The sequence below is a fragment of the Anopheles arabiensis genome, chromosome 3 (genome assembly GCF_016920715.1).
Source record: "Anopheles arabiensis isolate DONGOLA chromosome 3, AaraD3, whole genome shotgun sequence".
Lineage (NCBI taxonomy): Eukaryota > Metazoa > Arthropoda > Insecta > Diptera > Culicidae > Anopheles > Anopheles arabiensis.
Genome location: NC_053518.1, coordinates 66,730,856 through 66,758,303, shown reverse-complemented (window position 1 = coordinate 66,758,303; position 27,448 = coordinate 66,730,856). Strand labels below are relative to the sequence as shown.

The window sequence follows — 27,448 nt, the reverse complement described above, 5'->3', positions numbered from 1 at the left end:
CATTTTAATCTTTAAACGGAGCGCCTAAACTAGGAATACCAGGAAACGGGCGATACAGGGAAAATCCTAATACAAGTCGTCGCGATGGCACTGAACGACGATCACCCACAGATAACCCAACTAACCCTTCACGATCAGCTCGACGGTAGCGATGGTTGTCGCTGCCTCATTCGTAGCCTGGCAGCTATAGTTCCCAGCATGAGCACCACGAACCGCCTCAATGCTTAGCGTGCTGCCCCGCTTTCTCGTTTCGATCCGGACGCCCGACACGTGCTTGGAGTGAAGATTCACCTCACCATTAAACAGCCACACAAAGTCGACGGGCAGATCACCATGCACCACCGTGCAGATGATCTGGAAGAACTCATCAACAAACGTTGGATTTTCGCCCGTATTTATAAGCGATATTTTAGGAGGAACTACAAGAAAAGGAAAGGAAGCAACGAAAAAAATACAGGAGAGGAGTTAGTGTCTACTACCATTCACAATCAACTGCTCGGTATGTTCGGCAACACCGGCAGCATTGGTGGCACGACAGGTGTAGTTGCCCGCATGACTGCCCGCAATCCCATCAATGCTGAGCGCTTTGGCACGCTTCCCAAACGCCAGCGCCGTTATCCCATGCAGACTGTCGATCGTACTGATCGCGCGCCCCTCATACAGCCAATCGATCGTCATCGGAAAGTCGCCCGAGATGACGCTGCACTGTATTGAGGCCGATTCGCCATAGTTCATCGGATCGGCACCGAAGCTAAAGGGTAGAATTTTCGGTGGCACTATATTCCGACAGAAGGTTTCAACGGGGATTGAAGGGAAGACAAACAAATAAAACACAGAAAGGAAAAGCACTGTTAGTAGAGTTGCTTGGGATTGCTACAAACCGTTCACAATAAGCTCCGCCGTATGGTAGGTCGAGCTGGCCCTGTTAGTGGCGCGGCAAGTGTAGTTGCCTGCATACCGCTCATCGACACCGTCTATAGCGAGCGCTTTAGTACGCTTGCCAAAGTCCGCAATGTTCACGCTGTCGCTAAAGGACGCCTTCGATATGGAAGCATTGTTAAACAACCACTCAATCATGATGGGCATATCGCCAGAGATTACACTGCACTGGACAGATGCGGAATCGCCATAATTAAGCGCGTCTTCGCCAAACACAAAAGGAGCAATCTTTGGAGGAGCTTTAGAATTAAAACAAAATACGACATTCAAATTCAAACTCTAAAGACAATAAAGGAATAGGGATAGAGGGACAGTAATCAACATTAAAGACGTCTTCACACGGGTCCTAACCGTTAACATTTAACACCGCTGAAAAGGTGGTCACTTCCGCTTGGTTTGTCGCACGACACGTGTAGTTTCCAACGTGCCGCTCGTTCACACCGTCAATCGATAGAGCCTTGGCTTTCTTGCCAAAGTCAGCCTGGTTAATGTTGTAGAACGGGTCCAACTGATCAACGGCCACCTCATTGAGATACCACTGGATTTTAATTGGGAAATCCCCAGACGTAATACTACAGTAGATTAGGGCCGAATCGCCATAGTTCAGGGGTTCATCACCGAAGGTAAAAGGTGCTATTTTGGGCGGGACTGGAAGTTTCAACAGCGAAAGGATTAATCACTCAGACAGCAAATACAATGCCATATGTAATTATTAAAGATATTCTGGAGCATCAATCTAGGATCTTCAGGCATTGGAGTCGTTCCAGAACCAAAAGAACTTTACAGAATGCAACAGGGAAATCTCGAGGACAAAGATCAGGATATTGCAAACCTTAAAGCTACTATTCTAGCCACCAAAACAACTAAAAAGCAAACCATTCACGAGCAGCTCCGTGGTGTAGGACACCGTTTCAGCCTTGTTTTGAGCCTCGCACGTATAGTTCCCGGCATGTCTCCCGTGTACGGAGTCAATGTTCAGCACGCTCAGTCGCTTGCCAATGCTGGTGATCGTAACCGTGTGATCATCTATCAGATACCCATTGAAGTACCACCGGATCGAAAGTGGAAAGTCGCCGGAGAGCACATTGCACTGAACCGAGCCCGAATCGCCCGAGTTCATCGTCTCATCGCCGAAACTGAACGGAACAATTTTGGGTGGAACTTGCACAGGCGAATTGGAATGAAAAGGAGTAAAAAGAAAGGAAGATATAAGTGTGTCTGATGATTTATTACCATTTACTACCAACGAGGCACTGTAATGTACGACATCAGCCAGATTCGACGCCTCGCAGGTGTAGTTGCCCGCGTGCCGTGCCGCGACTGAATCGATCGTCAGCACCTTCGCCCGCTTGCCAATGTTGGTGATCGTGGTGGCCAGATCCTCGATCACAGCACCATTAAAATACCAGCGAATACCGATCGGCAAATCACCCGACGGTACATTACACTGAACCGAACCCGAGTCGCCCTCGTTCATCGGATCATCGCCAAAACTGAAGGGGAATATTTTGGGAGGAACTGTCCAGCACCAGGCCCCATTAGGAGATGTAGAGAGAGATAGAAGTAGAAAAAAGGGGGAGGAAATGCATAAGATACTGGAGCAAAATCACGCCACAAACCATTGATGATCAGCTGGGTACTCTGTTCGACCGTGCCTGCCTGATTCTTGGCCCGACAGGTGTAGTTGCCAGCATGATGGTCCCGGATCGACTCGATCGTCAGTGTACTGACGCGCCGACCGGAGTGCACGATCGAAATGCCGTAATCGTTTGATCTCGACACGAGCTGCCCATCGTGCAGCCATTCGATATCGATCGGCAGATCACCTACCGTCGCAGCGCACTGTACCGTCACGAAGCTGTCTATGTGCGATGGGTCCTCGCCGAACGAGAAGGGAAATATTTTCGGCAGCACTACTCACCGACATCAAAGGGATTTAAGTAAAAATAATGTATCAAATCAAATGGAATAAAATCAAGGTCATGCATTTAATAGGACATGGACATGTAAAAGATGCAACATGCAGACTTAGCGTAGTTAAAGTTTAGCCTCCCAACACCGTACCGTTAACAAACAGTTCGGCAGACTGATTCCGACTGCCAGCAACATTTTTCGCAATACAAGTGTACACCCCCGAATGGTCCGCACCAACGGACGGGATGTTGAGCGAGCTGGACCGTTTACCGATCGAGGTAATTTCAATGTTGGAACTGATGCGTATCGGGCGCCCATTAAACTGCCAGCTAATCTCGATCGGCAGATCACCTTTGGAGGCGTGGCAAGTAACCTGAACGCTTTCCTCCGAATCGACATGCTCCTCAAAGTGGAAGGGATTAATGACTGGCAGAGCTTTTCAACGAAATGGAGCAGTTGGAATTTAAAAAAAAAGGAAATTACTAAACTTAAGCACTTCAACGAAACAAACCATTAATAATCAACTCAGCGTTGGAGGACGCTTCTCCAGCTTTGTTCTTCACCCGACACTCGTACAGCCCACGATGCTGCGGTTCGATTGCATTTATGCTGAGGGAACTTAGCTTTTCCGACAGCTTCACTACCACGATGCCTTCATTTTCCGACGATATTGGGACGTTGTTCAAATACCAACGAATTTCTAACGGAGAGTCACCCTTCACTACCATACAGTTGACCGCAACACTGTCGCCCGTGTTGAGGATCTCCTCGCCAAAGCTAAACTGCATGATTGTGGGTACCACTACAAGGACCGGGAATTATGACCCAATAACAAAGGAAATATAGGGAAAGGGTATTAGAAACAGCAGAAAAAAGACCAACCATACCATTAATGACAAGCTCCGCAGAGTAGAACGCTTCGCCGGCACGATTTTTAACCCGACATTCGTAGGTCCCCCTATTGAAGTAACCGATCGGGTCGATGCTGAGCGAGCTTAGTCGCTCAGAAACGCGCCCAATAATTACACCATTCTCGTTCGTCGGCAGCTGATTACCGTTCATGTACCAACGAATCTCCAATGGTGCATCACCCTTAAATACCATACACTGCACAGCAGTGCTTTCGCCCGAGTTGAGTGGTTCCTCTCCAAAGAAAAACGGTGTAATCGAGGGAGGTACTAAGCGAAAAGGGAACAAAAGGGGTTGGGATAGAAAGACAATTAATTCTAATAGAAGACATTGAACCCAACCTAACACCTTCAGCTGCGAGACATGGCGCACCTCGCCGGCCTTGTTACGGGCCAGGCAGGTGTAGTTGCCGGCGTGCTGCGAACTGACTGATTCGATCGTCAGCATACTGACGCGATGGCCACTCTTCGTGATGATGACTCCACTGTCACCATCCGTGTATAGTGGCTGTCCATTGAACGACCAAACAATTTCGATCGGCATATCGCCCTTCGTAACCGCACAGCTAACCGTCGTCATACTGGACGTATCGAACGGTTCATCTCCAAACTCGAACGGCATTATGTAGGGCACAACTAGTTGAAAACGTCAAACGAATTTGTGGAAATACAGGAGTAGAAAGGTTAGAGACATTGGAAGGTAAGCTATAAGGTAGAAAAGATGTACTATAGAACATCTTGATAAACCTATCACTACAAGCTCCGAGCTGTGCTCGACCGTTCCGGCGGCGTTGCGTGCAGCACAGGTATAGTTCCCAGCGTGCCACGGTTGCACAGATTCGATCGATAGTAGACTATTACGTTGACCACTTCTCGTGATGGAGGTACTTTCACCCGTCAGAATAGCCTGTCCGTTGAACGTCCAAGTGATGTTTATCGGTAAATCACCCTTCGTGACGGTACAGCTGATCGTTACCGCGCTGTAGATGTCGAACGGTTCCTCACCAAACTCGAACGGATGTATTATGGGCAGAACTTACGACGGAGGTACGAATGGTAGTGGAAATTGGTTGTACTTTTAGTAGAGAGAGAGGCGAGGATTTTAACAAGCATTTAGAATAAATATTTATGCCACCGTACGACTAACCCATCACATTTAGAATGGAGGAGTACTCCGCACTACCAGCCTTATTGTTAGCTACACAGCTATAGTTTCCAGCATGTCGAGGCTGAACTGATTCTATCGAAAGCATACTGATTCTATGTCCACTGTTTGTAATCAATACTCCATCACCACTATGAATTTGACGATCGTTGAATAACCAAGCAATAGTGATGGGAAGATCCCCCTTCGTGACGGCGCAACTAACGGTAGTAGCACTATAGATGTCGAATGGTTCCTCACCAAACTCAAATGGTAAAATGATGGGCAGTACTATAGAAAACATTACACAATGTACGTAACATCACATTTTTAAGTCTTGTTCCCATCAGGAGAGGAGTTTGGAAAAGGATTTTCGAAGGATATATTAAAAATAAGGTTAAATTATGTATCCCACGCTCACCCATAACCATCAACTCGGCAGAATGCTCCGCCGAACCAGCAGGATTCTTAGCAATACAGGTATAGTTTCCTGCGTGTCGCGGCTGTACCGATTCGATAGTAAGCATACTGACTCTTTGACCACCAGGTGTGATCAGTATGCCGTCGTTGGTGTGCAGACGATAAGAGTTGAAATACCAACTGATTTCTATTGGAGAATCACCCTTTGTAACCGCACAACTGACGGTCGTAGCACTGTAGATATCGAACGGTTCCTCACCAAACTCAAATGGCAATATAATGGGAAGTACTGAAGAAGACATGACACATTGTAACCTTCAAACTATTGTTGCTGTCAGTAGAATAGGTTCACAGTTGGAAAAGGAATCATAGGAAATTCAAATATAGGCTTTGATCAATTCCCACGCTCACCCATCACCATCAACTCGGCAGAATGTTCCGCCGATCCAGCAGGATTTTTCGCAATGCATGTATAGTTTCCCGCATGTCTTGGTTGTACTGATTCTATCGTAAGGACACTTACTCTCTGACCGCCAGGTGTGATCAGTATGCCATCATTAGTATAAAGTCGATAAGAATTGAAATACCAACTGATCTCGATCGGAGAATCACCCTTTGTAACCGCACAACTGACGGTCGTAGCGCTATAGATATCGAACGGTTCCTCGCCAAACTCAAATGGTAATATAATGGGAAGTACTGAAGAAGACATGACACATTGTAACTTTCAAACTATTGTTGCTGTCAGTAGAATAGGTTCAAAGCTGGAAAAGGAATCATAGGAATTCAAATATAGGCTTAGGTCAAATCCCACGCTCACCCATCACCATCAACTCGGCAGAATGTTCCGCCGATCCAGCAGGATTCTTCGCAATGCATGTATAATTTCCCGCATGTCGCGGCTGTACCGATTCTATCGAAAGCATACTAACCCGCTGCCCGCCAGGTGTGATCAGTACACCATCATTCGTACGCAACCGATAAGAGTTGAAGTACCAACTGATCTCGATCGGAGAATCACCCTTCGTAACGGCACAAGTCGCAGTCGCCGTGGAGTAGATATCGAACGGATCCTCACCAAAATCGAACGGCATAATAATTGGAATGACTGGAGACACGAGGAAAGGCATTAAAACAGCAAAAAAAGCATACGAAATGCAACATAAAAACTAAAACAAACTCCCACAAACTAACCCATAACCTTCAGCTCGGACGAATGCTGCGCCTCGCCAGCACGATTCTTTGCAATGCACGTATAGTTCCCGGCATGGCGCGGCTGTACGGATTCGATCGAGAGGAAGCTTATCTTTTGCCCATTGCTTGTGATCAGCACACCGTCGCTAGTACGCAGCCGGTAGTCATTAAACAACCAGATTATTTCGATCGGTGAATCACCTTTCGTAACAGCGCACGACACCGTAGTGGTGCTGTAGATATCAAACGGTTCATCCCCAAACTCGAACGGCATTATGATTGGCGTGACTTGCGAAACCAGAGAAGAAGAAGGACCACATTCAGTAGACAGGGAGGTTTTTTTCGTTGGAAATACAGGCAAAGGTAACAAAGAAGGGGTTTACAAACTATTATATTCGAAAGATCTTCACTCCTACCGATCACTTTCAGCTCAGACGTGTGCTCCACAAAGCCTGCTTTATTGCGAGCGACACAGGTATAGTTGCCAGCATGGCGTGCCTGTACTGACTCGATGTAAAGCAAAATCATTTTCTGGCCACTTTTCGTGATCGTTATACCGTCGTTGGAGAAGATTTTGCTACCATTAAACATCCAGTTGATCTCGATCGGTGTGTCACCCTTCGCGACAGCACAGCTCACTGTCGTTGTGCTGTGTATGTCCGAGGGTTCTTCCCCGAACTCGAACGGCAGAAGTATCGGAGGAACTTTGGGAAGTTTAAAACGAACAAGCAGATAATTTTTGACACAGGATATAAGGAGAATATGGTTGGAATTGAAACCCAAAATAAGCAGCAAAATTTGTACTTTATAAGCGAGAGAGCACATTACCGATCACCTTCAACTCCGAGGTGTGCTCCGCTGTGCCGGCCCTGTTTCTAGCGATACACGTATAGTTCCCGGCATGGCGCGGTTGCACAGATTCAATCGAGAGGATACTAATCTTCTGACCACTTTTCGTTATCAATATACCATCATTCGAGAATATCATGCTATCATCAAACATCCAACTGATCTCGATCGGTGTGTCACCCTTCGCGACGGCACAGCTGATGGTAGTGGTACTAGCCATATCCGCTGGTTCATCGCCAAATTCGAACGGAAGTAGAATGGGAGGCACTTTGGGGAAGGATTTGAACAGGAATGCAGAAAAACATTACTCGACATGTACCAAGGCTGATTATTTACCAATCACTTTTAGCTCTGACGTATGTTCCGCGAATCCTGCGCGGTTTCTTGCGACACATGTGTAATTACCGGCGTGCCGTGCCTGTACCGACTCGATCGATAGAAAGCTAATCTTTTGGCCACTTTTTGTAATTAGAATTCCATCAGATGTGAACAATTTGCTACCATTAAACATCCAGTTGATTTCGATCGGTGGATCACCCTTTGCGACAGCACAGCTAACCGTTGTAGTACTCTGAACATCTACAGGATCTTCTCCAAAATCGAACGGAAGTAGAATGGGAGGTACTTTGGAGGGGATAAATAAACCGACGGGAAGATATTACACTCAAGAAACACAAATGCCTGTTACCCATAACTTTTAATTCTGACGTATGCTCAGCAAAACCAGCACGATTCCTTGCAACGCATGTGTAGTTGCCAGCGTGACGTGCCTGTACCGATTCTATCGACAGAAAGCTAATCTTTTGACCACTCTTGGTGATCAAGATGCCATCTGAGGTAAACAGTTTGCTACCATTAAACAGCCAGTTGATTTCGATCGGCGGATCACCCTTTGCTACCGCGCAGGTAACAGAGGTGGTGCTGTGAACATCTACCGGTTCTTCTCCAAAATCGAACGGAAGCAGAATGGGAGGAACTTTGGAGAGGATATAAACAAAACGGAAGATATTACAACTTGAAGGATGAAATAAGCATTACCCATCACTTTTAACTCTGAGGTGTGTTCAGCGAATCCAGCACGATTCTTAGCGACACAGGTGTAGTTACCGGCATGCCGAGCTTGAACTGATTCTATCGATAGAAAGCTAATCTTTTGACCACTCTTTGTGATTAGGATTCCATCCGAAGTGAACAGTTTGCTACCATTAAACATCCAATTGATTTCGATCGGTGGATCACCCTTTGCGACAGCACAGTTTACCGACGTTGTACTCTGCACGTCTGCCGGTTCTTCCCCGAAATCAAACGGCAGTAGTATAGGCGGAACTTAGGAGATAAGTGTAGACAAAGGAAATTAGGGAAGCTGACAAAGCATTTTCTTCAGTAGGAAATAGGATACATAATAATGATTTCAAAACCACCTCTCTCCGAGACAATTACCAATCACTTTCAACTCCGAAGTGTGTTCCACCGAACCGGCTCGATTGGTGGCCAGACACGTGTAGTTACCGGCGTGCCTCGGCTGTACCGTTTCGATCGATAACATACTGATCTTCTGCCCACTTTTCGTAATCGATATCTCGTTGCTCGCCTCAATCTTACGTCCCTGGAACAACCACTCTATCGCGAGCGGCGTGTCACCTTTCGCCACCGCACAACTGACCATCGTCGTACTGAGCACATCGGCCGGCTCATCACCGAACTCGAACGGAAGCAACACAGGCACAACTTAGACATGGAACAGGAGTGTGTAAAAGGGAAAACGGACAGGAAGTGTAAAGTAATGAGAAAGTACGTTCTAACCTATAACTTTCAGCTCGGAACTATGCTCAGCGAAGCCCGCCTTATTCCGCGCAACGCACGTGTACCTTCCAGCGTGTCGGGGCTGTACCGATTCGATGTACAGAATGCTCATTTTCGGCCCCGACTTGCTAATCGAAATACCATCCTCCGTGGCTAACGTTTCCCCACCAAACATCCAGTTGATTTCGATCGGTGTATCACCCTTGATAACCGCACAGCTTACCGTAGACGTAGTAAGCATATCAAACGGTTCCTCTCCGAACTCGAACGGCATTATAAGGGGTTTCACTTTTACAAGGGGAGAACAGAACGAGGAGATGTAGGAATAGGATCGAAATTTCTAATTTCAACGAAAGATGTTCAAACACATATACTGAAGCAATTTCCCAAATAACACTTTACCTATCACCTTCAGCTCGGACGTATGGTTCGCCTGTCCGGCAACGTTTTTCGCCATGCACGTATAATTTCCCGCATGGTACGATTGGACGGACTCGATCGTTAGCATACTGATGCGCTGACCACTCTTCGACACGAGTATACCGGAGTCACCTAACACTACATCCTGTCCATTGAACAACCAACTGAAGCTGAGCGGAGTGTCCCCTTTTGTGACAGCACAGTTCACCGTTGCCATACTCGCCTCATCCAGCGCTTCCTCACCAAACTCAAACGGCAGAATCACAGGCAGAACTTGTACAGAAAGGAACAACGAAGTGGAATCGTGAAATAGGACAATTTGGAGAAGGATTTAATACTTGGAGAACAGCAACCTATAGCAGAAATTCACCACAAACCCATAACTTGCAATAGTGACGTGTGCGTCACTTCGCCAGCCCTATTTGCCGCGTGGCAGGTATAATTCCCGGCATGCCGAGACTGTACCGACTCGATCGTCAGCATGCTAGCCTTATGGCCACTTCTCATGATCAAAATACCATCGTTCGTCGCAATTCTACGCCCGTTGTACAGCCAGCTAATGTCGATCGGTGTGTCACCCTTCGTAACGATACAGCTGACCGACGCCGTGCTGCCAGTGTCGAACGGTTCGTCGCCAAATTCAAACGGTAGAATGATAGGAATGGCTATTCGATTCGAGTGGACAAAATGGGAACAGAAGGAAGGAAAGAAAAGTGCACATCTTAGCTATCTGGCACGAACACCCTCTTCTTACTTATCACTCGCAGCTGCGACGTATGCTCGGCAGTTCCTGCCTGATTGCGTGCACTACACGTGTAGTTACCGGCCTGCTTGGAAAGTACTGATTCGATGGAAAGGATTGAGATTTTGTTGCCACTTGGATTGATCAAAACACCGTCGTTGGAAGACGTGGGGCGTCACCTTTGGTTACGATACAGCTTACCGAAACCGTGCTGCCCGTATCGTACGCTTCGTCACCAAATTCGAACGGAAACACGATCGGAACGACTTCCGAGATCACGCAGAATAGGAAAGAGGAAACCAAAACGGGGGCAGGAATTATTGAAGGGGGAAACTCAGCAGATCTTACCCATAACCTGCAACTCTGCCGTGTGCTTGGTGCTGCCAGCACGGTTGCTCGCGTGGCAGGTGTAGTTGCCGGCGTGTCGTGAGTCAACCGCATCAATCGACAATATGGAAACGCGTGGTCCACCATTGGTGATCATGATCGCATCGTTTGCCGCTAGCCGGCGCCCATTAAACGACCAACCAATGTCGATCGGTACGTCTCCCTTCGTAATGATACAGCTGACCGACGCCGTGCTGCCCGTGTCGAACGCTTCTTCCCCAAATTCAAACGGCAGGATCAGTGGAGTTACTACCATTCGCGAGTGATCAGCAAAAAATTTCAGAAGGGCAATGGGAAAATAGGGAAAGGGTTAATCTTGAGGAACACTTTGTACAACTCTTACCCATAACCTGCAGCTCAGCCGTATGCTGCACGCTACCGGCCTTATTCTTTGCCGAACAAGTGTAATTTCCCGCATGTCGTGAGTGGACAGAGTCTATTGAAAGCATACTAATCTTGCCACTACCCTTCGTAATCAGAATTCCCTCATCGAGTGTTATCCGTCTTCCATTGAACATCCAGCTAATATCGATTGGAGTGTCACCCTTCGTGACGATGCAACTAACCGACGCCGTACTACCACTATCGAACGCCTCCTCACCGAACTCGAACGGCAGAATGATTGGGACAACTATTTAATTTTCAGGAATATCAAGGAACGAAATACAGGAAATGGAAAGGGAAAAACAATCAAAAATGTTGTCAGACACAATCAACTTCTCCTACCGATCACTTTCAACTCCGAACTATGCTCTACACTTCCAGCCGCATTGCTTGCCCGGCAGGTATAGTTGCCAGCGTGCCGCGAACGAATCGATTCTATGTAGAGCGTGCTCATTTTCTGACCCAGCTTTGAGACAGTAATGCCATCGTTGCTGGATATACGTCTACCGTTAAACATCCAGCCAATATCGATCGGAACATCGCCTTTTGTTACGACACACTGCACCGAAACCGTGCTGGACGAATCGAACGGTTCCTCTCCAAACTCGAACGGCATAATTTGTGGTACGGCTATAGTAATGCAACAGTAGATGATACAACTTGGTAGAATACTGAAATAACAAATCTCTGAAGGACCTAACGACCGAAACCATCAGAAAGATCTTGAAAAGGGAAAGGAAATAAAGGGACAGCGTGTATCCTAACTCATAATGATTACCAATCACTTTCAGCTCCGATGTATGTTGCGCTTCGCCTGCATTATTCCTTGCCACACAGGTGTAGTTACCAGCGTGCCGTGATTGAACCGATTCGATGGAAAAAATGCTAATCTTCTGACCACTCTTCATGATATTAATACCATCGTTCGTCGTAACTCGATTGCCATTCAAAAGCCACTCGATCATGATCGGTGTGTCACCCTTCGACACAACGCAGTTGATCGAAACCGTGCTGGATGAGTCGAACGGCTCATCTCCAAACTCGAAGGGCATAATTTGAGGTACGGCTGTAGTAATGTATATGACGATTGTAATCATTGATGTAATACCTAACTGAAAATTTCTGGACGACATAACCGAATATCTGAACAAATCTCCGAAGGACCTAACAATCGAAAACCGACGAAGTTTTTGAAGAGGGAAGGGATTTAAGGAAGCCGTATGTGTCCTAACTCTTTAACATTACCAATCACTTTCAGCTCCGATGTGTGTTGAGATTCTCCAGCCTTATTCCTAGCCACGCAGGTGTAATTTCCGGCATGACGCGATTGAACCGATTCAATCGAAAGCATACTAATCTTTTGACCACTCTTCATAATGTTGATCCCATCATTCGTCGTAACCCTATTGCCATTCAAAAGCCACTCGATCATGATCGGAGTGTCACCCTTCGACACAACGCAGTTGATCGAAACCGTGCTGGATGAATCGAATGGCTCATCTCCAAATTCGAAGGGCATAATTTGAGGAACGGCTGTAGAGATTTAAATGACGTTTATAATATTTCATACATGAAATACCGAAATAAAATCTCTGGATGACATTACCGAATATCGGAACAAATCTCTGGAGGACCTAACGATTGAAAACCGAGGAAGTTCTTGAAGAAGGAAGGGATTTAAAACTGCCGCATGTATCCTAACTCTTTAACATTACCAATCACTTTCAGCTCCGATGTATGTTGCGATTCGCCCGCATTATTCCTTGCCACGCATGTGTAATTTCCGGCATGACGTGATTGAACCGATTCAATTGAAAGAATACTAATCTTTTGACCACTCTTCATAATATTGATCCCATCGTTCGTCGTTACTCGATTACCATTGAACAACCACTCGATCATGATCGGAGTGTCACCCTTAGACACGACACACTGGATCGAAACGGTGTTCATCATGTCGACCGGTTCATCCCCAAAATCGAACGGAAACACCGACGGTCCAACTTGAAAAGGTAGAGCAGAGTACTCGTTTTAGTTCCGGGATCTTGGTTTAGGATTTCTACAGGGATATCAAAATCTAATGCTGGAATGGTTAATCAGATGTGTTGCTGAATGCGTATTAACCATTCACTTGCAGCAGTGCCGTCTGTTGCACCTGCCCAGCACGATTCTGAGCCACACAGGTGTAGTTGCCACTGTGCTGATCGCGCACCGCCTCGATCGTCAGCACGCTCATCCGCTGGTTCGTTCGGCTCATGGTAATGCCGTCCTCGGACGCGATGCGCCTGCCATTAAACCGCCAGAAGATGTCGATCGGGAAGTCACCCTTATTCACCGTGCACGATGACGTGACCATATCGTTCAGGAAGATGATGTCGCTGCCGAACTCGACCGGTAGCATGTGGGGAAGAACTTCGATGGAGGGGGATATTGGGGATGTTTTGTTAGTTGCTGATTTCATGGAACCATTGAACAAAGAAGCAGAAGCAGCAAGAAAAGAACACAGCTCAAACCATTCACAAACAGTGACGCAGTGTGAACAGCCAGTCCGGCAGGGTTTTCCGCAATACAGCTGTAGTTGCCGGTGTGACGATCGCGAACCGATTCAATCGTTAGGAAGCTGGTGCGCTGCGTTTGGCGTGAGATCAACACCCCATTGTTGGTGGTCAGATGGTTCCCGTTGAACTGCCAACGAATATCAACCGGCGAGTCGCCCTTGCTAACCGTGCACGAAACGGACACCGTGTCGAGGGAGAAAATTTCCTCACTACCAAAATCGAACGGAACAATCTGGGGAAGAACTGCCAACGAAAAACACGTTCGCTCAGTGGACGGGTGACGCGGGAGAAGTTTTGGGTTGAAGTCGAAAGCGAGCGAAAAAAGCTTGCAAAAATCTACGCAGATGCAAACACACACCGTTCACCAACAGTGGCGTTACATGCTCCATGCTGCCAGCGTGGTTCATCGCAATGCAGCTGTAGTTTCCACTGTGCCGATCCCGAACCGATTCGATGCTGAGCGTGCTGAGCCGCGGGCTCGGCCGACTGATCAGGATGCCATCGTTCGAGTAAATTTTGTGCCCGTTCAGCAGCCAGACGATATCGATCGGTAGATCGCCCTTGTTCACGGTGCAGGTCGCCGACACCATGTCCATCGCGAACACTGCATCTTCGCCGAAAACGAACGGAACGATCTGCGGAGAAACTGCGCAAAATGTCCTCGAAGTTGTTTTTAAACCTATCTGTCTAATGCCATGGTGGAATTAATCTGTACCTCCACAAACGCAAAGAAAACATCAATCGTGGCGAGGTGAATAATGGAAGCAGTAAAACAGCAGGAAAATAGAATTAAACTAGCGACATTCACCGTTCACAAAGAGAACTGCCGTGTACTCTACCAGCCCTGCTTGATTCTTTGCATGGCAGGTGTAATTTCCACTGTGTCGATCTCGCACCGAGTCTATGCTAAGCATGCTAATACGCGTGCTCGTCCGACTGATCAGCACACCATCGTTGGTGTACAATTTTCTCGCCTTTCCTGGACTCGGAAACGTTGGCGTGAACTCCCAAGCAATGTCGATCGGCATATCGCCCTTGTTTACGGTGCACATAGTAGATACCATATCGAACTGGTTCACCTGTTCCTCACCGAACCCGAATGGGACTATTTGCGGTAGAACTGTGTGCGATCACATGAACAAGAGGAAGTTATTTCACGCATTTTACCTTTCATTTCCAACAAATACGAACAATATTAGTTACTCGTAACGAAACACATTCAACACATCTGTGAAACACGCTAGTAACCATCTTCAGTGTACACTCAACATTTAGTACCCTGTTAATTACACGTATATAAATATTGCGGACACGGTAGCGACAGCAGCCAGTAATGCCGATTGCAATAAAATTACAACCAAGCGACATTTCACTGTCACTACCATATCTCTGCACAACATGTATCAATCTCATGTGATATTGGAACATTAAACTTACCCATTACTTGCACTTCCAGTGTACCGCGTGCCGTGTAGCCTTCCGAGTTCTTCGCGACACAAGTGTATGTGGCTTGGTCCGAGTTTCGTTCGACATTTTCGATGATGAGTGTTCCGTTCGGGAATACCTTCTGCTTGCGGTTGATCGGCAGCTGTCGGTTGTCTATAAATCAAACGAAAACTCATTACAATATGTCTACAAAGCTTAAATTTCATTTATCAACCTACCTCGTTCCCATACGATGGATTCAATTGGATAACCGGCTACCGGGCAGGTGACAATCAGCGTTTCGCCCGCAACGATCGCCTTCTTTTCCATCGTTCGCACGTACGGCAGACCGTACACGTTCAGCTTGGCGGAATGTTCAGCCACACCGACTTTGCTGCTTGCCATACACTTGTACAGGCCACCGTCGTTCGAGTGGATCGAGGTAATGTTCAGATGCGACACAACGTCTCCATTCACCGTCACGTACTGTCCGACTTGGTAGCGTTCGCTGTTGGTGATCTTCTTTCCATCCAGCTCCCAGCTGATTTCGGGCGTTGGGTTACCGCCGGCAACACACTTCAGAAACACAGACGGTCCTGGGTGGCGCGTTTCCTCCGGGAATGCCTCACGAATGATCGGTGGGTCAACTAGAAAAGAAAAATGGATATTATGAAACATCGAAATATCGTAAGAATTCCCTGTCCATGCTACTTACAGCGTCCACCCAGCTTGAGTTCGGCGCTAGCCTGTGCACTTTCCTGATCGTTGCGAATGAAACACTGGTACATGCCCTTATCCTCCTTCTTGACGGACTCGATGCGCAGGACCGCATCGCTGTGACCGAGCGATTTGCCATCCTTCATCCACGACACGGTTTTGATCGGGTTGCCCGAGAACTTGCACGTAAACACGGCCGGTCGGCCAAAGTCTACCGTTTGCGTGCGTGGTTCAATCTTTGCTGCCAGCGGTGCCGTCACGGTCAGGACGGTTTCCACACTTTCGCCACCGACGGAATTGTTCACCACGCACAGGTACTTGCCCGAGTCGTCCACGACAGCGTCCTTAATGATGAGCGTTCCCGACACCTGCTTGACACGATCGTCCAGCACGACAGCCTTCTTTTGCTGAGTTCCTTCGATGTACTTGTACCATCTGTGAAGCGGGGAAAAATGAGCAGAAAATTGAAACCATATTAACAAGATGTAAAAGTGTACGTCAGCCTTTTCCATAGTCCAATTTAAAAAAACGACAAGAAAAACACAGAAAATCTAAATTTTAATTTATACAAATAGAAAACAAAATTATGAAAACTTGAAAGCGAAACTAGAAACAAGTAAAACAAAATGAAAACGAACAAAAGTCTTCACATTCGATGGATAGCACACAATAAAACTAAAATAGGAAATATAAGCTCGAATGACTATGGAATATAGCTTGTGATGTTTTTTGGTGTTTTTTTTATGCACAATATTTTGAATTCTAACGAGGACGATCGTGGCAAAAACCCTCCTTAATTTATACAATTACCTTTCAGAGAATGAAAGTAAGATCAGAAATAAGTTAGTGTCTTAATGACACCAGGAATTAATCTAATTATTATGTTGATCAATTAGAAGAGATATTTTTATTGCTTTACAAATTCATCTGACTTTGTTTCAAAGAAACACAGCTTCGAAAGATCAAACAACAATGGAAAAGTTACATATGATACTAAGATACTCAATTATCAAGAAATGGAATCTACTTCAACGTTTCGTTGAATGGTTATTGTTCTGATCTTACTTTCATTACTCCATACTTACCAATGAATCTGCATTTCTGTACATTGAATTAACTAGTTACCCATTCGAGGATGACTTTTATGACCAAATACGCTCTAGAAATCACAGTTATTTTGTACACAAAATAGTACAAAAACAATGAACAGTTTCTATTCCATTGGTTGTAATAATGTCCTGCTCAATTCAACATGGCCCCTGTACTCTTCTGCTTACCTAAAGCTAGGCATTGGGAATGATTGCCCCAGGCAGAGGATGGCAAAATCTGCACCCGATTTCACCTTCATTTCTTGCAACAGTCCCCCGGATATCTTGGGTGGAACGCTACCAATTGGTTCTGCAGATACGTTTAATACCGTTGAACATTAGTATTAACGTTAAAGTCCCAAAATACAAAATCAAAACCTTCCTGTTGGGATATATGGTATTGTGACACTGGAACATGCCTTTTTTTCCTTCCAAAAACCTACCAAAATTACCTAAAATTTGGCGTAGGATACGACTGCCCGAGACAGAGAATAGCAAAACCATTCTCGGCCTTAACAAGCAAATCCTGCAGATGATGTCCAGCAATTTTCGGTGGAACGCTTCCAATAGGCTCTAACAAGTGAGATCATACATACGGACTGTGGTTAATGTCCTGTGATCGCTCAATGGTGAACACATCCAAAACAAATTGCCTCAAACGCAAGACATAGCTAGGGTACACAACTATACAGATCTTCATTACCTAAACACCGGCACTGGAAAGGACTGTGCAAGGCAAAGCAGTGCAAAAGTTGTATTCATTTCCACGATCATCTCCTGCAGGCGTCCACCGGACACTTTAGGTCCCACACTGCCTACTGGTTCTAGAAATAGCAATATAAACTCATTCAGATTTCGAATTCTTATTTCTTCCCTGTTATCCAATCAAAACGCATCTGAACGTGGTAGAGTAATGGGTATAGCGATATGGGAAAACAAGTAAAAGCAAACAAGGGTTCCTTCCTGTGCAAAATTAAAGAATTTACAAAATCAGAATCACCGATAAAATAGGATCGCTCCAACCAAACGACGCGCCAACATCGAAACCCGCAAGGAAGAAAAAGATAAAGCATGATCGAGGTAAACGCAAATATACGCTGATTCTTCTTCTCGCATAAAACTAACCAGCAGCAACGTATCTTTTTTTTACTTTTTGTGCGGTTATGATCGAGGAAAAAAACAGAAACGGAAACAAGACACTGCAACGCAACGCAAATCAAAGCCACTATTTCAGCAATCACCTGAAGGCCGGCGTTGGGTAGGCTTGCCCGAGACAGAGTATTGCAAAATCCTGCGCACTTGTTACACGCATTTCCTGCAGGCGATCGCCGGAAATTTTCGGTGCAACACTGCCGACAGGTTCTGCGGGGAAAGAAAAGAAGAGTGAGAGCGTAAGAAGTGGTTTGGGAGTAAAGTAACATTAACCAAACAACAACAGGTACGAATAGAAAGTATACTAACTGAGAGAAAAAAGGAAGAAACAAAAACTCATAGTCTTACAGCTATGCTTATCTCAATGGGTATCTCATATGTCTGACATCCCAATTTTTCGTTTGATTCAGTTCTTTTTGTAGGTTAGGTACCTTAGAACCGCTCTATTTCATTTCCAATGTCGCCTCGTTTTCCTTCGCTTCTTCAGCCCAAACTGATCGTGATAAGCATTGCTGTTGCTGTGTCTTGTTTTACCGCACTGCTTACCTCATTATTGGAACCGGGAACGCCTGGGCTTGACAGAGCAGCGCAAAGCTGCTGTTGGCCGCTTTGTCGAAAATGCTCCCCTTCGATTCCGACGAGAACGTTGGCGGTTTGGAACCGACGGGTTCTGTCGTACCGGAAAAGCAGGGAAGGTTAAGGTAATAATCAATTCAACAGCCATTATAAGACTTGCAATAGGTTTGATGTTGGCGATCTGTGTTGCGCATTTGGTGTGTTTAATTTTTTGTGTCATTTGAATATAAACTCCATGGAATGGAATGGTTATACAGTACACTAACACTAACCTAGTAATGGGCACCGGATAAGCCTGCGCCTGGCACAACAGTGCAAAGTTTGTATGCCTGTTGCGCCGAAAGATGCTTCCCATCGAATCAGATGAAAACGTGGGAGCCTTGGATCCAATCGGTTCTATAGAGCAATTTCATAAATAAACGTAAATTAAATCATTCCTAACCTGAATATTGCCTAAATATTGGAATTTGGATTTACCATTTCAAATATTATGAGAGTCTCTATATTCTCATCACCTTGTAACTGGCACCGGATATGCCTGAGCCTGACAAAACAATGCTACTACGGAGTCGCTCGGTTTGACAAACATGCTAATCTTGGAGTCGGTGGAAAATGTCGGTGGCTTAGACCCGATCGGTTCTATCAGAAACAATTAACAGAAGTAAAAAACATATATGACGTATTGCCTAGAAATGAGTCAATTCCGATGCAAACACAATACTGCCTGAACGTGGAACGGTGTACTTTTGTACCCAAATCGATCGAAAATATCGACCTCTCTGCCACATACCTTGTAATAGGAACTGGATATGCTTGAGCTTGACAAAACAGAGCCAGTGTCCTGTTGCTTGCCTCCACAAACGAACTGCTACGAGCCGTCGTAGAGAAGGAGGGCGCTTTCAGTCCAATAGGTTCTGAACGAACGTATGAAAATACATCAAAACTGTAGTGTCTCTTATCTTTACGCCCCAAACTACAAATTGCCCGTTGTGTTGTGGTTAGGTCATCCTCTACCTCTAGGCCTACCTTGTAATTGGCACCGGAAAAGCCTGAGCCTGACAGAACAATGCGAACGTAGTATTGCTCGGATACTTGAACGAACCGCTAAGCAGTGCTGATGCAAAAGATGGTGCCTTCAACCCGATAGGTTCTAAAGTAACGTAAATATGTTGGGAATCAATCTTTGGATCATAACCTTACGTGTCATGATCAAATCTTAAAACCCTGAATGTTGGTTAAGATGTTCCCCAATGTGCGAATTACCTTGTGATCGGTACGGGAAACGCTTGTGCTTGACAGAATAGAGCAATAGTGGAACTGCTTGGCAGCTTGAACGTACTACTAAGCGAGGCGGAAGAAAAGGTTGGAGCTTTCAGTCCAATCGGTTCTGTGGAACAAATTGGTTGGGAAATATCAGTGCCTGACTCAAACGAAAAAATATTCTAGAAACCTCTCCAAACTGCCTGAATTTGCTTGGAACGTGTTACCTTGTTACTGGAACTGGAAATGCTTGCGCCTGACAAAGCAGGGCCAAACTAGCACTGCTCGGTTCAACGAATGAGCTTGTCCTTGAAGCGGATGAAAAGCTGGGAGCCTTCGAACCGATCGGTTCTACATAAAACACAATATTTTAATTTACATTCTAACGGAGAAGACAACCCACCCAAAACAAATTGCCTGACAGAGATGTTGGATGATGTTGGAGATGTTGGTTTACCTGGTAATCGGAACAGGAAAACCTTGCGCTTGGCACAACAGTGTGATCGTAGAATTGGCCGGCTTTTTGAACGAGCTTGTGCCAGAATCGGACGGAAAAGTGGGTGCCTTGGAACCGATCGGTTCTTTAAGAAAGGAACAAAAAATGGAACGGAAAATGGGTTTTGGCCAAGAAAAAACCACGGCACTCTGGCCCAAGAATCGTAACAAACTGCCTGAGATGCGTGTAGGAATGGGGAAAGCATAGGTTTACCTTGTGATCGGAACAGGATAAGCCTGAGCCTGACAAAACAGTGCAACACTTGTATTGCTCGGCTTCATAAAGGTGAACGTTTTAGAATCGAACGAAAACGTCGGTGCCTTCGAACCGATCGGTTCTATGAGAGAATAAGATAATAAAGCACAAGATAATTGAAATTTTTGATAGTTCTTCAGTCCACAAAACAAAACTGCCCGAATGAGAGAAGGGAACGGTGGATTATGGATTACCTGGTCACCGGTACTGGGTACGCTTGGGCCTGACAAAACAGTGCAATGTTCGAGTTGCTCGGCTTAACGAAGTACAGTTTCTTGTAGTCAAAGCTGAACGTGGGAGGCTTTGAGCCGATCGGTTCTGCAAAACAGTTACAACCCAACTGTAATGATCTCTTCTACCACAATGATCTTTTTGATCACAATAATCTAGACAAGCTTAAAAATGATCTCTTCTACCACCGCGTGAAACTACATTCATGACCTTCATGTTTGGGATAAGGTAGACCTTTTAACAACGATTTCCGTTATATCTTTGACATACCTACTAATCGGCACAGGGAATGCCTGGGCTTGACAGAACAACGCCAAGCTCGTGTTGCTCGGTTTGTTGTACGTAATGCTACGCGCATCAGATGGAAATGTTGGCGCTTTTGAACCGATTGGCTCTGCAAAAAAATTCGTAAAGACTTATTCGTAACCTACTCGACCTCTTTCGGACCTCAATTCCTGAATTTTGGAGAATGTTGGCTACCCTGAGTTGTACAATTCCGTTCCTGCATTCCCAAACCTACCTAGTGATGGGAACTGGAAAAGCCTGCGCCTGACAGAACAGAGCCAAACTATGATCGCTCATTTTTGTGTACGATCGACTGTTTTCGTCCGAAGCAAATGTAGGTGCCTTCGATCCAATCGGTTCTAGAATGTGTGGTGCGTACATTTAAGAGAGAAAAAGTGTTTAAGATTTACCGATACACTGGGACGGGAAATGCCTGAGCGTTGCAGAGTAAGGTTAGACGCTCCCCAGCTTCAACGCGCGACACGAACAGTGCCGCATCGTTACTAAATGAAGGTGCCTTAAATCCGATGGGCTCTGTTTTTTTCGTGGTTGACAACAAAAACGATCAAGTTAATCAGATCAACAGATAATGCAAATAAATATAAATCCATCCAGATAAAGATCAGGGTACCCTTTTACACACTACTATCACTGAGTAATTACCTATAAACAGGCACCGGAAATGCTTGAGCATTGCAGAGCAGCGTAATGCGCGTCCCAATCTCCCACGATAGTGCAAACTGTGACGCATCGTTGTTGAAACTCGGAGGTTTAAATCCCACCGGTTCTGATGGATAGTTACAAACAAAACCAAGTTTTTAACAAAACCAATAACTACAAAATGCCGTCAACTGTGAAAGGTACCCTCTGCCTACCTAAACACTGGTACGGGGTATGCCTGGGCTTGGCACAGCAGCGCAACAGTTTGATTTAGCAAGCTATCCACGTAGTTCATCGAATGCGTAGCAAACGAAGGTCCTTTACTGCCAATCGGTTCTAGTGGGCGAGTATTGGGAAATTATGTGGTAACGATAAACAAAAAGAAACAAACTGTGCCAATTGGTGTCTGTGGGATAGGGTTGCACTGCTGCTATCTGCACTTACTTGAAGATCGGTACCGGATATGCTTGTGCTTGACATAGTAAGCCAACGCTGTAATTTACTCGGACATCCAAATAGGTCATAATGTTTGATCCAAATGAAGGAGCCTTACTACCAATTGGTTCTAGATTGGAATATCAACAACGTACAAACGATCATTGGGATTGTTGATGTACTGATGCACCGTATCTTGCCTTGATGTATTGGGATAAGGGACCTAACCTCGCTTTAAATTATTCTCAAAATGTGGCTTTATGATCCAGTTAAGCTAACAGTATAGCCTTCAAAAAGTCATCGAAGAGCTAAATTGATTTCTCAAGAAAGAGGAAAAGTAAACTTACTTGAAAATAGGGACTGGAAAAGCTTGTGCCTGACAGAGCAGTGCTACCGTTCCGTTCACTGAGTTTCTAACAAATGCCATAGCATCAGTCGAGAAGGAAGGTGATTTGCTTCCAATCGGTTCTATGAAATATTCATCAAAATTGAATAATCAACACAAGGCACTATGCTGCCTACCTGAACACTGGTGTAGGGTAACCCTGGGCCTGACAGAGCAGCGCAACACTGCTGTTCATCTGCGTCATCATGATCGTGATCACGGAGCTCGAAAACGAAGGAGCCTTACTCCCAATAGGTTCTACAACGAATAGACAAATGTGGGCCCAGCTCTTTAAACTATGGCATCTACAACCGACCCAACCCAAAAAAAAAACAAAATACCTGAACACGGGAACTGGGAATGCCTGTGCCTGACAGAGCAGTGCCATCGTGGCGTTAGAAGCAGCCCTTACAACTGCGATCGCTTCTGAAGACAATGAGGGGGCCTTGCTGCCGATCGGTTCTGTATTGGGATTGATTGAACGAAGATAACAACCCCCATCAATCACACACCTACCTCTACCTTTTTGTAAACCCCCCGAAACAAACACAGTTCCTAAATGTTGGCATAGGATAAGCCTCAAGTCACGCGCTCTAACTACCTGAACACCGGAACTGGAAAGGCTTGTGCTTGGCAGGTCAGTGCAATGCTCGTATTTCTGGCTGCTTTCACCGCAACCGTAACGGCATCGTTGGAGAACGAGGGCGATTTACTGCCGATCGGTTCTAAGAAGTGGGAATTACGGGTTTAGATAGACTTTTAGTGCTAACTAACAAGCTAACCTGAATGAAGCAACCGGGTACGCCTGAGCGGGACAGAAAAACACTACATTGCTGTTCATACGACGCTCCATCCAGATCTTTTTACTATCGGACGAAAGTACCGGAGGCTTTGCACCGATCGGTTCTAGAAATTGAGAACAGCCATATCGACAACTTCGTCTAAAGCATTTTTCTTTTGAAGTTCAAATAAAATATTTGATGCTCAAAATCAAAACAAATTGAACGACTATTGATCGATATTAGGTAAACCCACTGTTTCTCAAAAGCTCATCCTACTATCTCACCTAAAATTGGGTGCTGGAAAGCCTTGCGCCAGACACAGTAGTGCAAGATCACTGTTGGGATCGGCAAAAATTGGTTTCTGTGTCAGGGAGGGCGTTTTAGGTGCGGTACTGGACACCGGTTCTGAAAGTGTCCACAAAACAAAATTTCTTCTATGAAGTTTCCTATTCGGCACAGATGACATATCTGTGCCGTAAAATCTCCTATTCTGCACAAGTTGTAAGAATGTTGGTATATGAGGCCCTATCATCCTAAAAGTCCCAAAAGAATCCATCTCTCAGGAAAGTTGATATCTATCCACATTACCTAAACACCGGCACCGGAAACGATTGAGCAGGGCAGAGCATTGTTACGTTAGCGTCTCGTTGTACGAGCAGCTTCCGACTCTCATCTCCGGATGTTAGCCGAGGTGCAACGCTTCCAACAGGTTCTGTAGAATATCCCCAGAAGAGACAGTGATTGGTGTAATTTGTAATTACATCAACTATTTTAGGACATTCTTTCTCTAAATGTTGGGATATTGGTGTACAAAGCTAAAAGATTCGGGCTTACCGAAAGGCAGGAACCGGAAATGATTGTGCCGGGCAGAGCAGTGTGGCGTTGGCGGTGACCCGTTCCACCTGCACTCGCATCGCATCGCCGGACGTAAGCCGTGGTGCAACGCTGCCAATAGGTTCTGGAGTAGGAGGAGGAGGAAGACAGTGAGAAGTGATGCACCAACATCCGGGAATAAAGACAACAACAAAACAGAGTGCTCTTGCCAATTAATTACGCAAAAAAAAAACAATGTCCTTCTATACATCAACGTCTGTACATGTTTCTGACCTCATCTGATCTTTCAAGAGTAATGCCAATTACGTCACAACATCCCACAGTAGATGAAAACCTTGAAACCCTTTGGTAAACAATTGACCAACGGACGGGTGAAAATTGACACTCGATGTGGCAGCTCACCTAAAGGCAGGCACCGGAAAGGACTGTGCCGGGCAGAGCAGTGTTATATTGTGCGCCTCTCGGATGTCCACGTTGCGGCTCTTGTCACCGGACGTAAGACGTGGCGCAACGCTTGCCAGTGGCTCTGCAGTAGGTGTGCAAAAACACAGAAGATGGAATTAATGTCAATGTTTTCCCTGGCGCTACTATGCGCAAAACTGTTTGACATTTGTTCTAGCTTGTTCCGACTTTTCGATTGCCGTGCTGAGAATTGGGATGCGCAACCGTGGCCGCTAACTCACTCACACACACGCCAATGGACCGACCGTTAAAGGTTGAAGGAACTAAAGACACGTTACCTAAACACTGCTATCGGGTAGCCCTGCGCTGAGCAAAGCAGGGCGATCGTATTACTACGCCTCACTTCGGCCGTCACGATCTTGGACGTGGAGTCTAGCTTGGGAGACACCCTGCCAAGTGGTTCTAGAGTAGAAGTAAAAGGATTTCAATTATTGTGTCAAGCTTTTTTCTCTCCCTTTCTGTCTGTTTTAATTGATGTAAACGGGTGCATTTGATGCGTGAGTGTGTGTGTTTGTTTGTGCATACATTCACCTCGTTTTACGCACGCGATTATCTCACCCGCAGCGCAGCATTGGCCGGATGAGATGTGGTGGATTGTTAGTTGATTTGATTAATTGTGAGGCACAACTGGAAGCACCAAGGCTAGTGCAAAACCGTACCAGGTGGGGGAGGGGGGAGATTGTTTGTGGCAGTATAAGAGGGGGCAGGGTATCGCTCTTTTTTTCTTCCTATACTGTGATGAGAAGCACTCCAACAAGCACGCGTGTGACACACCATGCACCGTGGTCCAGTGTGTTCTTCATAACTGTGTACGATTGTTAGTAGCACAAATTGTCAGCAATGTTGAACCGTGTTTCCGTTTTTTCCAACTCATTTTTTATGGGCAACACATACACCAACATGGTTAAAACACGAGCGATCTGATTTGAGACACCTATTTCTTGCAACCATTTTTGCTAAACTGATTTTGTAATTCTTCTGCGTCAAACAGGCGCCAGTAGGTGCCCGGACATTCAATTTTTCTACACGCAACACAGGGTACCCTATCCCAACATTCAGGCAATTTGTTTTGATTTGGAATTATGATTAGTGGTGGCAGCAAAATAAGTGTGAGATAGCATTTCTTTCTGTTTATTTTGCTGCCGGTGATCATCAGCGTCATAAAAATAAGATAAAACTCGCATCACTTTCAACGCAGCACACAACGTACATTCAGCTTTCCAATAATGTTATTTAGAGTCGCTTGTAATGGTAATTAAGGTAACTAAACAGGTTAATATGCATATGCAATTTAAGAAAATACTTTATAACCTACCAAATTAATTAAAGATAACATTAATTGAATGCAGTTTGATTATCTAATCTAATGAAACGACAGAATTTAACGCTAAATTACACTTTAAACTTTCTACAAGTGCTTACAATGGTGACACAATACTTCTTTTTCCTACATCTTTTAGTAAAACAACCTAATATACAATTCTTCCTAGATTAATTAAAAACTTTTACGAATCAAATCTTCAAATATATCTCGTGTTGATTATTACATGCTTGAAACTAATGGGACTAGAACGACGTCCGACGATGTAGGAGTCTAGTCACCTATCAAATAGACTAATGTCTCTCAGCGCAGATGAAACGTTAATAACGAACAAATACTACATCTAGTTCTCACTCAGATCACATATATCTACATGAAAAAGCTAAACTATTCCTCAAGCACGCAGTGACTTCATCGCTTTAATAATGGATATCTTACTTTACATTTCTCTACTCCAGCAAATTCCAACAGGTGGCCTTCGTGAGATACTACACCCTACCAACGCAAATGATTTTAATGGAAAGCTGAACATGTAGTGATCGTTGAACGAGCGACAATTCCACGAAACGGAATAACGGAAGCAATTGCTCCATCACTCATGTGCTTGCTTTCATGTAGCTTGTACTAGCGAAACGATTATTCACCCAGCACACAAAAAACACGCGAACCATAATATAACACAAATGTAACCGAGCACACTCACGAGGAGCATGGGACGCAATATTAGTTGTGACATGATTTAGTAACACAGCATGAATGGTGGTGCAATACACGCACAGAGTTAAATCTTTACTATTTTAGAACAAAACAGAAATAAAATCAAGCAGCTCGATAAAGCTGCAGATTCAATGGAATTGAGGTTTTATTATTTTTATGACGGATGACGGAATTAGCGCAAGTGATTGGAAGCATGATGTATAATAATCGGTGGGCGCGCGCGCATGATCGAGTGGAGGGCAAAATGGGCAGGTGTAAGACCAACATCACACACACGGGAAATTTGGAATGCGAACCGCGGCCGGATTAGTGTGATGGGTGAAGACGAACGCGGATCACGGATTCCAAACACTTACGATACGCTTCGGCAATCACTTCGGCATTATAATCACACATAGACACGTATAGGCAGATTCAGAAAATAATGTAAAGCATCTCGTTTGAAAAATTAAGTACAATATTGAATTCAATATGATTACTATTCTGCTTCTGCTTCGAACTATCACGCAAATTACTTCAATTAATTGCAATTTATGCTGAAAGATCATCACTAGATCACGTGTTATTGTTTAATCACGCATTAGAATACATTCGGCTACTCAAGGTATCTCCATTACCGCGTATCCTATGTGATTCTATCGTACAATTGAAATATCGTAACAACCCATCATCTCGACGATCATCCACCGGATAATCGGCTCACTT

At 45.2% G+C, this 27,448-nt stretch overlaps 1 protein-coding gene across 50 annotated transcripts in view; it reads right to left on the bottom strand.

Annotated features, from left to right (window-relative positions):
- The window catches only part of LOC120901745 (Down syndrome cell adhesion molecule-like protein Dscam2), a 58,449-nt gene that overhangs the window by 15,249 nt on the left and 15,752 nt on the right, over positions 1 to 27,448 (bottom strand). For 5 of the 50 annotated variants that reach the window (XM_040309924.1, XM_040309946.1, XM_040309915.1 and 2 more), the window contains exons 6-10: positions 24,984 to 25,107; positions 15,803 to 16,239; positions 15,327 to 15,734; positions 15,100 to 15,261; positions 14,471 to 14,782 (exon numbers count right to left, since the gene is read on the bottom strand). In XM_040309924.1, coding sequence (XP_040165858.1) covers positions 14,471 to 14,782; positions 15,100 to 15,261; positions 15,327 to 15,734; positions 15,803 to 16,239; positions 24,984 to 25,107 — 1,443 coding nt within the window. Of the gene's footprint in view, positions 1 to 479; positions 777 to 881; positions 1,179 to 1,290; positions 1,588 to 1,815; positions 2,101 to 2,172; positions 2,458 to 2,558; positions 2,853 to 3,003; positions 3,289 to 3,740; positions 4,032 to 4,103; positions 4,398 to 6,935; positions 7,224 to 7,704; positions 7,993 to 8,406; positions 8,695 to 8,808; positions 9,097 to 9,573; positions 9,865 to 10,681; positions 10,970 to 11,063; positions 11,352 to 11,446; positions 11,735 to 12,349; positions 12,638 to 12,819; positions 13,108 to 14,470; positions 14,783 to 15,099; positions 15,262 to 15,326; positions 15,735 to 15,802; positions 16,240 to 19,135; positions 19,260 to 19,883; positions 20,008 to 20,589; positions 20,714 to 21,382; positions 21,507 to 22,251; positions 22,373 to 23,997; positions 24,122 to 24,243; positions 24,368 to 24,983; positions 25,108 to 27,448 lie in introns of all 50 variants that reach the window. The other 45 variants (XM_040309962.1, XM_040309948.1, XM_040309956.1 and 42 more) reach the window with 35 other exon arrangements.